The following is a 12705-nucleotide window of genomic DNA, read 5'->3' as shown; positions in this document are numbered from 1 at the left end:
ACCTTCCCAAACACCTAGGAAATTTTCCTCCCTCAAACATTAAATAAATTTTCTCCTCTGAAGCAACAAAATTTTTCTTCAGATAAAAGAAACAAGCAAAAATATGTTCATGTGTTCTTTTACATCTGTAACAGAGGCGGCCCAAACAAGGAAAAAGAAAAGATAAACAATGGACATCAAAGGGTCCTAGGCTATGTCTTTAGTGAAAAAGTAATTTTAAGGAATACACAGCTGTAAACAGATTACTTTCTCGCATTGTGATTTCTGCAGTTCACTGTGCCTGAAAGTAAAATATTTCAATAAAAAAGTATTTACATTAACTCAAATGTGCCCATGTACAACAGAAACAAAAAAAATTAAAATACTGTTCATTTATATTATTTACCTTGAATAGATTTTCTCAAAGAAACAACTAGAATGTCGTACAACTTCTGGATGAAATCATCGATCATAGTTTTCACAGGATTGCAATTTACAGTTAAACAATCTATTCTGATCATGCTTCAAAAAAAAAGAGATTAAAAGACAGCAAATATTCAGTAGCATACTTACATGTTAGTATCTCTAGATCTATGCTCATCTATAGTTTACCCTAACTTCATATTTTAATGAGAAATTTCCCTTATAATTCTACAAGTGAAAGTCACAGCTTCTTGGGAAATTAAGCCATAGTACTGAAATTTTTACAACAACTGTGCATATATACTTTCACTTTTATGGGGACTGAGGTCCAATGTTCTGCTTCTCCAAATAGTTAGAAAATGGCTTGATTTTATACAGCCAGTGCCATAAAATTATGAAAGGGTATTACCATATGCTAAAGAAAAATACTTTCATTATTTGTATATTCATGTATTTCATTCTCTGATTTCCATCACAGTTTACTAACTCAGCCTTCAATAGCAATAAGAACTAAAGAAAAGCCATAGAGAGTCATTTCAAGGCCCCATATCTAATGTATCAGTGACCATAAGTAGATACCTAAAGAACTCTAAGAAAAGGTCTACCTTACCTAATATCTTCCTGACTATCCTCCCTCAACACTAATATTTTCAACTCATGGATTTCTTAGCAATATGTTGCTTCTAGCTATAAGACACATCAGCCAGCTTCTCCTCTATTCACCTCAGTTTGTCCATGAACTCATGGGAATCTTTACTATTTAGAGTATCACTAGCCAGCAAGTTCTACTTCTCCAGCATGAAATGTCACATCTTTCTCTTTGCTCTAAACATGATTCCTACCAGTTTTACTTTAGAACACTAACCATACAGTACAACAGGTTCATGCGAATATACACAAGAATAAAAGCCTACCCTACCTTATTTTAAACTATAAGTTACAAGAGGTAATCAAATGTTTCATTACAGGAATTACTTCATGACAAACATTTGCTATGTCTGTTCCTAACTCCCATATATATGTTTCACGTGTACAGGACTTAGCTAGAAGATTTGTTAAAATACTATGTTTTGGAATATTTCAGAACTAGCCCTGAATTCTGAGGAAGTTTCCCATTATATCAAGAGGAAGTAATTAGTTTTCAGAGAAGGTGATGCAAATAAAAGAGAGTATCTAAAAATAAAAGTGGAAAATCAAAATCTAAACATTTAAAAACTACATCCACATTTTAAAAACACTTGAAGTTCTATCTACATATTCATCTCTATTTTACTATTACCTTTAAAAAATCTGATAGAATAGGTTATTCAAGCAAAAGAATAGAGCACACTATACCTTGGAAGACGTTCTGCTTCTTTCCCTCTTACTTTTAATGCCTTGAAGTTTTTTTCCCAGTCCTGTTTGCTAGAAAGGTGTGTCTTCACCAAAGGTTCCATATCTACTTGGCCAATTACGACCCATTCCTTTCCAATATTATTTTTTATTCCATGGAAAAGAAATATTTTCCAGATTAAAAAACTTTCCTCAATAACATTAAAATACTCAATGTTTTCAAGTTACATTCTCTTTAACCTTTGTGCTTCTTCATATATCTGTAGATTTTCTTAGTGCAAAAATGAGGAGGTAAAAAGAATTTGACATGTTCACACATTTAAGGATATTCAAAACAGAAAGACTGAAAAGTCAGCTATTATACAGAGTATTCAAAAGGAACTATACATATACTTCAAGTCAGGCATGTGCTTAACTGGTTAGCTTAACATGGATGGACTTGCTAAGCTTTTGCTTATGTGCCTTGAAGAAAAAGTCAACAATTCACAAATGTCATTGCTCAGAAACTTCTAGAATGTCCAAAGCACAAAATGATACAAATCTAAGTGAAAAAAGGTATGAGTTAGTCCACTATTGAAAATACCTTGAATTGATTAGAAACATCTGTCAGCCTTCTGAACAAATCCTCTGCTTTACTGAAAGCAGTCAGAAATCCATTTGCATTTCTTTCAGTCATAACAGTGAATATAGACTCATCTTCTGCCTCACTTACTCCCCTAAACTGATTTGGAATAGAGATGAATCTCTTCATTTCTCTGTAATATCTAGCTCGTACTTCTTCAAAAGGAGGTCTGAATTGCAAGCGACCTTGCCTAAAATTGAAACAAATAACAAAAAAACTAGTATTTCAATGTAATCTGCACCTGAATATTTTCTTTTAAGGAAAAAAAAAATCTTACTTGAATGTTAGATCAATAATTATCTCTGGTAAATTCTCATTGAGTGCTTCTAAGCCCATTTGATACTGATGCTCCAGAGCTTTATAAAGTTGATGATTCCAGTGCTGTCTCCAAGCTTTCATATCACTCGATTTGAAACCCTAAAATTTAACAATATTTCTTTTTATTTTATTCCTCTATAATTATAAGGTGACACTGTACACGGTGTAAGATTCGAAGACCAGGATCTTAGTAAAATTCAGTAATCACAACGCTGGCACAGACTGGGTCATGGCACCAAGCTGGTCAGAATTTAAGGACCATCTGGACAACATACTTAAGTCACTTTGTTTAGTTTTAGATAGTCCTTTGAGAAGCAGAGAGTTGGACTTGATGGTCCTTGTGGACCCCTTCTAACTCAAGATATGAGTTTGTGATTTTGTGACCAGTTATTGCATTTATTGCATTTACCTGAAATTAATATAGGAATAAAAAAAATATTCAAATCAAACAGTCTCTGTGGCAAATCAACGTAGGAACTTTACGGATGTTCATCACCCATTGGTTTAACCAGAATTTTCTTCAAGATCACTCTAAAATGCACAGGACTCAGTTAGAAATAACATAAAGAGTTGGCTGAGTATGACACTTAAACCTGTCTCAATCCTTCTATTATCTTATAATATGTAAGCTACTTTTTACATATTTGTCATAAAAATTCTGGTGTGTTTCCACAGAACAATGTTAACTAATAAATTAATGTAAAATTTTACCTCAAAGAACTCAGTTTTTCATTGAAATCTGCTACACTGCACTGTAAGGACATGGTAAGCCTTATCATACAGTCAAGTTCTGTAAATCATAGAATATTCTGAGCTGGAAGGGACCCACCAGGTTCATCAAGTCCAACTCTTAAGTGAATTGTCTATACAGGGATCAAACCCATTACCCTGGCATTATTAGCACCCTGACCAACTGAGCTAAATGGTCATTTGAAAGTCATGGAGGGATTTGCAGAAGGACAACAGAAGCTAGGAAAAAAAGCTAGTAACTCATTCCAGCTTAAAAGGTTCTTTTGTTTAATTGAAGATTTTCAGGCAGGGCTTTGGGGCAGTCCAGGGTTGATGCAGGAAGCTATACAGTTAATGTCTGTCTTAAAATTCACAGCTGCCTACAGGAGTTCTTCCAACATCAAGATTCTAGAGATTAGGAAAAGCTGAAGTTGTCTTAATTAAGCCTTAAGACAATTATTACAGGGTTTTTTAAGAAATATGTAATATATTGATGACAACAGCAGTAAGATTACACCATCTTATAATTTTTGAAATGTGAAAACAATATACATTTGGGTAAGTTTATCTCTTCTACTCAAAGATTTTTGAAGAGTGACTGAAAACATTTCAGGTAATTTTCCATCTAAAACATTTCGTAATATCAAAATAATTTTCAAACAGATCCTAAAGGAAATCAAGATTCTTTTCATAAAATACAGTGACTTAAAGTAAAAAATCTGCAAATTAAACTTGAAAAGAAACCAAGCCAGATTATTTTTATATTATCTTGAGAGAATGAAGACAAAATTAGAAGCAAAATACTGCAAAATTAGAAGTAAGGACACTGCATTTATTTGACTAGCAAATACCAACAAAAGTAATCTGCATTTGCATTATAAAGGATAAGAACAACATATTCCTCTAAGAATATAGTCCTTTGATTGCTGAAGTCTATAGGAAAAAATAAACTGGCTTGAATAATAACTGGCTTGAAAAATAGCTTACTTTGATAATATGATATTTTTAATCAAAATCATTATCATCCTAATGACACTAAGGGTCTTTTCCAACTTTAACAATTCTATGAGTCTATTCTAAAAGTTGTCAGTTGATAAGTGAACACACAAAAGTATGTTTTTCTCATCATTTCAAGCAGAAATGCATTTTAATTCCAAATTTTATATATTTGTTTTATTCTGTGTGTGGATCACTCATTATCTGCACCAATTTATTCATTTTACCTTGCATTAATGGCTCAGACACAGCTGATCTACATTGCCCAAGGTTTTCCCATTTCCTCATCTAACATCTGTCATTGATCAAAAGTTCTCCCATTGCTAGTATGACATAAAAAACTATCTCCATCCTCCTCATCTGTGATTTTATCTCATGTTTGGCATTAACTAGGACACAGATGTTTTCCTAAGACAACTAGTAACTCCTTAGTCAGAATTAATTCAATCATGCTATGTTTGAGTCTTAAATCTTGATTACTGTTGAAAAATCAAATGTTCACAGTTTGCAGTAAGAAAATCAAACCCTGCCTGTGACTCAAGGCTGGCAAAACCAGTTCTGAGCTCCTGAAGCCCATCTTTCCAACGCTGCTGCTGCCGCAGTAGATCAACATTCATAAGCGATATGACCTGTTAAAAGAGTTTTAAGGAATAATAAATATACTCATCCTCATGTAAATTAAAGAAAGGTTAAGGTATGCTAAAACAGACTTTACTTCAATTTCATCTGGAAAATATACCTTTTGAATGAAGTTTGTGTGCCACTTTCTTAGTTTTCTATTTTCCGTGGAAATCCGTTCAGCAGCACCTTGGAGTTTTTGGATATAAGCCTCCAGTTCTCTGGGATTATCCCATGTTATTTGAGCTTTTCCTCCAGGACCTGATTTTGAATGCTTTAAAAACACACAAACTTTGTAACATTTAATGACAAAAACAGTCTACCAGCCAACATCCAGAAATGGTAATATAAGAAAGATGGTTTTATTCCTAACAAAACAAAGAGAGCATCTCCCTTTCCCTAGCTGCACTAGAGACAAAATAACCTGGCAAATCACAGACATGTAGGGGCATAGCATTATAGCTACATCAGTGCCCTGGGGAGGGATTAATGACAGACTCCTAACAGAGTTTGAAATAGATCAACTGATGTTGAGACTGCTGCTCCACAAATACAAGCAGACATCTGAAGATGAGAGGACACCTTAAAGGCCTCTCTTGGTCTTTGTTCCGCACAGATCAAAACCAAAAATGTGACATTAATAATTGCTAATCAACTTCACCTGCTTATCAAGAAATATTTTTTTTAATAACAATGCAATAAATGTAGAAAAAGCAGCACAGAATATGTACAGATACCACTGAAATTAAAAAGACAAAGATAGGGGAATTCTTTCACCTTAATTATCTGTTCAAATGCTAGAGCAGATTGTAACATCATTGGCTTTTGACTCCAAATCATCTGTTGATCAATAGAATTATAGAAATGCGCCACCTGTAAAAAAAGGAGAACTTAAATTTAAAAGAAAACATAAAAAGTCTCATGTCACCTTTGCCCAAGCTGTAGGGGTATCCCAGATATCAATGACACCTCATGTGAAATTGAACTGAAATATAAGTCAAACAAAAACATGTGGCATTCAGTGCAACCAAAAAAATAGAGCACCCACACCCAAAAACCCCACACATACTTCCATTAAAATACTTGCTCATATCTTTTCAGTTGAAAACTAGCAATGGTGAGGACAAGTTGATACATTTTATGAGAATTCTCTTCAGTCATAATTATAAAAACTGAAACTAGAACCAGGTAATCAAGTAATTACTTGTCTTATTTTTGTATATTCATACAGTAACGTCAGTGGCTTTAACACTATATTTCAAAAGAAGACACATTCTGAAATTGTAAAGCATATCTTTACTTTTGTTTTCTTTAATGGGCTTCACTAATTTGTTCAAGAAAGCAGTCACTTTTATACAGACAAGCATAGTGAAAAACTTAACCACACAGACAGAAAAGACAGCATTGTAGAGAAGTTTAAGCAGGGAAGTCAGAACAGGAAGTGGTTATGGCATAATCTTATACCTGCTTGAGGATGACCGCCTGCTTGCAGAATTTTCGTGCAGTGTTTGCAAGATGCTGTATTTTAGCTGGTATAGCAAACCCAAGTGCTGAAAGCTGACGTACTTCTCTCAGCAGAGTCACCAAACGATCTGAGTAAAGTATGTTTAATGTTCCAGAAATGGGATCCAACTCCATCACAGGGCTATTAGCTTGGATACTGAACCAAAATCAATCATATTACTGAATATAATATCAAATTATATCCTTTCCTAGGTACATTTTTCCATAATATAACAAACTATTCTAAACAGCTTGATGTCATTATATTTTGTTTTTCTATGCATATTAACATTTTCATTTACTCAGAAATTATTCCAGTAACCTTTCCTTTAATTCAAAGCCAATGAAGATAAGACAGATCATTTTTGCTTACAAAGTTTTTCAGGTTTGTGATGATAGTTAACATGTAACTCACAGCTATTCTAGATTACACTGTATCCATCACAGTGTCTCAAGCAGGAGCCTAAACAGCCCAGTCTCTAGCACTGCAAAGTGGGGAGAAAATAATGAAGGAACCAATTCTAACAACCAGAACTTGCATCAATGCAGCATTTTGATATATTCAACCTAATAAGAACATAAGCTAATAAGATGCTAATAAGAACATAAGCCTATCTCCAGATTTTATTCTTTTTTTTTCTACTTTTTCTACATTTTTTTTCTATTTCTTTTTTTTTCTCTTTTTTTTCTTTTTCCTCATCTCTTTTTTAGTTCCCATATCCATTGAATTCCCCTTTGTAGGGAGCTACTCCTCTTCTTGTTCTTTTGATTAAGCAGTTTGCATCTTTTAAAATCTCACAATAGCAAGATTTTATAGTACTAATAAATTAGATGGCTATTATATATTTGAGTATTTTCATTAAAATAAAAGTTTAAGTATAAACTCCTGTATCCTCTGTAACTGTGGATAAATTCTTTTCAGAGGAATTTTGCCACACTGAAGAGTTGAAGACAGAAGCTATGTGGCCAATCAACCTTAATTGTTAAAATATATTTTAGTATCCCATACAGAAATTTTATTATTTTGGGAAGAAAAAATTCATGAAGTTTAAATTGATCTCCTTACCCTTGTTTCATCTGCCTTATGCAGACTGCAAAATTTCTTGTGACTAACAATTAATTTGTTATCTGTATATTACAGCTGTACTCTCATCTAGTCTCTGTACATTATCACTGTAAGGATTACAACAGGTAACAAGTAAAAACCACAAGGAAACCAAACATGTCTTTCATTCCAGGTGCTAACAGAAACCTCAAGATTAGTTACTGATCTCCAATATTGGCTATTAATTAATAATTAATAATATTGTCCTGTATACTTCACCTTACCAAGCAAGACTGGCAGGATGATGAAAGTATAATAAATTCCTCCATTTTGTCTCTCCATTCATTCTCAATCCTGTAATTTCTTTTTATTTCCTTTGTCAAGTTCTAATGAATTACACCACACTACAGATTTCATTATTTAATAAACATTATTTTAAAAAGAGTGCATTTACCAAAGGCCTGACTTGGGATTTGATAATTCTGACTGGATATTCCTAGACCAATCATCAAATTGTTCTTGCTCATATACTTTCAACTGTTCCAGAAAACAATTTGCACTTTGGTGAAAAGTTTGAAATCCAGGTAAGTCAGATAGAAGAGCCTCCGCCAGCTTGATAGAATCATCCACCTTAAACACAGCAACAGAGAAAAGAAGGTTAACTTCCCAGGATTTAATCAGAAAAGAAGAATCAGCTCAATAAAAATCAGCATTACAAAACATCCAAGTGGGATTCAAAAGCTGATTAGGAAAAAAAAAGTGAATTCTGAACTGTGTCCCAATGTCTAAATTCTCTTTACAGTAAATTGGGTTTGAATAAGCTGTTCACTGACAACACTGACAACAGCATCCACCCCTATTAAGATACCCCAAGATATCCCACTTGGTCTTTAATTCTCTGTAAAGGTACAGATCTCCCATGAGTCTTCTGTTGTATCTATAAGGTCCATGACAATACGCAAAGGTATTTGAAATAGAATTTCATATCTACAAGTGGACAAATTAAAATCCTAGTCAATACAATCAGTGGAGAGCAATTAAGAGAGCAATTATAAAATTCAGCACAGCCTAAAGCTGATATAAAACTGACATACATCAGCTGAATCAGGCTAATAGTTATTCTGGGATAAATATCTTCTACTCTTATTCAAATCTAGAGTTACTGTAGAGGGCAGTTATGTTCACAAAAAACATTTTGGTTTTCACTGGTCAATGTTGTCCAAAAAATGTTTAATATTTCCTACTAAAGTGTAAATACAAATTTAAAAAAACAAATAAAAACAGAATTTTTGTACATTAACTGCAAATTACCTGGCAGGCACAAGCTCAAAATGTACTACTCTTTGATTTCAAGAAGACACTACAAAGGTTATTAATAACAAGTGAGGATTAGGATTTCAGAATCTGGGTATCTGTGAATCCTAAATAGAATTTTAAAACGCAAACTGGTGGGTAAAATTTAACAAAAAGACCTACTGTATGATTTTTTTTTAAGAGGCAGTTCAGTTTACCACAAAAAGACTACATTCTGGGTCTGCTAATAAAATTTAACTTAGCAAGCAGCACCACTGATAAGGAAACTTGATATACAACTCTTGGGAAGCCCACAATTTTTCTGTGTGGAACTCCCCACAGAAATGTCAAATACCATGTTTTACATGCTATGAAAAAATGTGTGTAAATAGTAACAGAATCTGTTACCTTCAGCTCCAGCTGCTGTACCCATACAATATTATTGACAACTTCAGAAAGGTTCTTGCCTGACAGCGGTCCAGAAACATCACCAGGAACACCATGGCATCGAGTTCCAAAGTCTGTCTCATAGTCTAACACATGAAAAAGATTCATTAAAACAGAAATCTAATAGAGCAACCTTAGATCATTACTGCAGTTAGAAAAATATACTAGGAAAACTGGCATAATTCCAGAAGTAAGTAAAAATCCTAGCAATTAAATACCTTTGACATAATCTTGAAGTGCTGCCAGCAATGTTTCCCTCTCAAAAAGCAACTCTTTTCTTATATTTGGATGTTTTATCAGTTCCTTATGCTTCTGAAATATTTGAAGAAGCTGGAATATAAAGATTTTTAGAAGTTATCACTTTTTTAGGAAAAAAAATTAAACATAGGCTGATACCACCCAGTAGTGCTGTCTTTGGCTCTAAATACTCACTCCTATCCCCTAAACTGACTATTTAGAAATTAAATAACTTGATCTTCAGGAAAGTTTTCAGAATACAAAATTACCCATACCTGCTGTGGACTGTCCTGAATTTCTGAAATAAATTTCTTCAATTTGCTTGCTATTTTTTGTTCCACTGGTGCAATAATTCTTTCATACTGAGAGACTGCTGCTCTCCATAATGGCTAGAGATAATGAGTTCATGTGTTAGTTCAGGGCTATATACATTGCAGAAAGACACAGAAAGAATATGAATAAATTAAAAAAAAGCATTATACCTCTGTGTAAGGATTATAGTGTACAGGATTTAGGCCAGCAAAGGGTTCAAACACATGGGAAAGATGTAAAGAATTTTTTTCTCCTGCTGGCAAAAAGAACATAAGTTTTTCATGAAGTGTTCTAACAGTTAGCACCTATGAGGGAAAGAAAGCATTTGATATAACAAACGTATTTTTACATAAAATTTATATTTACAAGTACACATCTCTCTCCTTTGTACAAGGAACTTTTGAAAGACTCAGACAAACAGATTATAGAATACCATCTGACTCTGAAAAGACTATGGAAGCATTTTAATTCACTTTTATAACTTGAAACAATGCTGTTTAATTCTGTGTCTAATGAAACTAATGAGTATAATTCAAACCTCTACCTCATCAAGACGTTGGCCAAGTTTGGCTATCATTTCAGGGAAATATTTCTCATTTTTCCATGGATGTAGAGTGTAATGTTGCCACAGTTGTCCTGTTAGGTATTCACAAGCTGACACCCACTGTTCACAAACCAAAATGCCAGCCTGTATATTTTCTTTAACACTGTGAAAAGTATCCTCCCACAAATTCAAAGCTGATAATTTTCTCTGGACAAATCTACCTAGTGAGCCACCTAGAAGACAAAAAAGTATAAAAAAAAACTAGATTTTTTTTAAATAGTTTCTTTAAAGCTACACCACTTTCCAATCTCATTTAAAAAAAAACAGCGTAGTATCTTGATTTCAAACCACACAAATGCAGCAATAACTGGTTATTTTGTTTCAGATTCAACAAATCTCTTGAATATCTCCAAGGTAAACAGAAGTTGGTCCAACACGCGAAGCTGATGGATTTGGATTCTGGATTCCACACACAAGCACCTGTCTTTACCAGCAGCAATGGCTGTATTGGCTGCTCCCCACAACTCTTCCTCTCACACACATACACACACACACCCCTGGCAGGAGCACACAAACTCACTGTCCTATGCCTGTCCTCAAACATGGGACTGCTGTCAAGAGAATGAGAGAAGAACCTGTCTGCACATCCTGCTCTCATCTTCACGCAGACTGAACCAACCTTTAATGGCAGTTTATGTAAATATTCTCCTCTGAAAGAAAGACAGGGAATCAAACAGAAGCATGACAAATCCAGCCCACAGGCTGAAAGATATCCATCTCCATCTTCTAACCATCTATCACCTTCCCAAGCATGTGTGAAGGCATCTACCAGAACTGGCTGAATTATCACATACTAGAAGGCAAATAATATTCATGGATCATAATTACAAGAAGCAAGGACCTTCATGCTGTGGGCTGTTATTGGTGCCTTTACAAGGAAGAAGGTCTCTGCCTAAGGAATCACTTTACTTTTCTTGACTGTTCATTTAATAAAGACTGCATAAAGGTTTACCTATCACATCCAAGAGATTATGCATGCGAGACTGTGGATAAGGATCATGCTCTGTTTGTCTCCACACACTATCAACAGTGTCCTTGGTAGCCTCCACCAAATCCACAACTTCAAATAATGAGAGGGTATCCAAGTTGCAATAATCCTAGAAAAAAAGATCCTTAAAATGTTTACTTTGCAAATAGTATTGTCAAAACATTTACACTTTCCTGAAGCTGGCAACTGGAGTACTTTCCTGAGGTTTACTGCATAACAGAATGTGTCATAATCCTCTTGAAAAACCAAGCATTTGTGTAAGTTTATTCATGTGAAGTATTCGTTGCTATCTGAAGCACTATTCAAGAAAGTGCTCTGAGAGTACCTGAAGTGTTGCATAACAGCATTAATGGTGTCCTTTTCATCTCGTAAGTCCATCCCCAGTTCACAAACTGTAGCATACAGTTCTATTTCCACAGCAGCTCCTAGTATTCAATGATCAAATCCACTCCCAAGTAAATGTTGGCATTCCCACGCATCACTGTTACTACAAGCTACATGAATATCATTTAAAGTAAAATTCTGCCTAAGAAAAAAATAACTAAATAGTTATATATTCATATATTTGGAAAGAGTGTCCATACACTGACATAGATTTCATAGGAAGAGTGGTTCTTACTAAGCCTAGAAATATTTCACTGATCACACAAAATAAAACATACTTTTGCAATGTCCTCAAATAGGTCTCTAAAATATGAAGCTCTCTCTTTACTACATCCTTTATTTCCATGATGAGCACATTCTCTCCAGAACTGAAATTCATCTGTTGGTGTAAGTATAGCTGCAAATGAAATAGAAAACATTTATATATGAAATGAATGAATGTTTATAAAATACATTCAGTCAGAATGTACTTTCTAAAGCAAATTTATACATACGGTTATGCAAATATCCTTTAACTTCTGATCCTGACTAGATGCAGTATGAAAGTCAACTCTGCTCTACTGGCATGACCATAAGTAATTCCAGTCTACTAACAACAACCAGTTATATTTTACACGGTGCAATCACTGGGAAAGCTGAACTCTCCACATGTAAATAAATTATTTACTCTGAATTCAAAAATTAACTGTAAAAGACAAAATTGCAAAACAAACCTCGCACATCATCTTCACTGAATTTTGCTCCTGTGTAACTGGGATCTGATCTTCTGAGAGCAGTACTCAAGCCAGCTTCAAGCTCACTTAAAAGTTTCTGGAGCTTGGGGTCAAATGCTTTACTCCACTTCTCATCCTGCAATAAAAATTTTGAAAATTATG

The 12705-nt window shown here is 34.2% G+C and overlaps 1 protein-coding gene across 1 annotated transcript in view; it reads right to left on the bottom strand.

Annotated features, from left to right (window-relative positions):
* The window catches only part of DYNC2H1 (dynein cytoplasmic 2 heavy chain 1), a 144498-nt gene that overhangs the window by 128107 nt on the left and 3686 nt on the right, over positions 1-12705 (bottom strand). Inside the window, exons 3-19 of the mRNA XM_018908438.3 lie at positions 12544-12679; positions 12109-12227; positions 11411-11555; positions 10399-10631; positions 10025-10159; positions 9818-9931; positions 9524-9635; positions 9267-9391; positions 8020-8195; positions 6482-6677; positions 5795-5890; positions 5139-5291; positions 4930-5028; positions 2634-2773; positions 2318-2546; positions 1738-1865; positions 386-501 (exon numbers count right to left, since the gene is read on the bottom strand). Coding sequence (XP_018763983.3) covers positions 386-501; positions 1738-1865; positions 2318-2546; positions 2634-2773; positions 4930-5028; positions 5139-5291; positions 5795-5890; positions 6482-6677; positions 8020-8195; positions 9267-9391; positions 9524-9635; positions 9818-9931; positions 10025-10159; positions 10399-10631; positions 11411-11555; positions 12109-12227; positions 12544-12679 — 2452 coding nt within the window. The remainder of the gene's footprint in view (positions 1-385; positions 502-1737; positions 1866-2317; positions 2547-2633; positions 2774-4929; positions 5029-5138; positions 5292-5794; positions 5891-6481; positions 6678-8019; positions 8196-9266; positions 9392-9523; positions 9636-9817; positions 9932-10024; positions 10160-10398; positions 10632-11410; positions 11556-12108; positions 12228-12543; positions 12680-12705) is intronic.

This window comes from Serinus canaria, chromosome 1, assembly GCF_022539315.1.
Source record: "Serinus canaria isolate serCan28SL12 chromosome 1, serCan2020, whole genome shotgun sequence".
Taxonomy (NCBI): domain Eukaryota; kingdom Metazoa; phylum Chordata; class Aves; order Passeriformes; family Fringillidae; genus Serinus; species Serinus canaria.
This window is presented reverse-complemented; position numbering and strand designations above follow the sequence as displayed.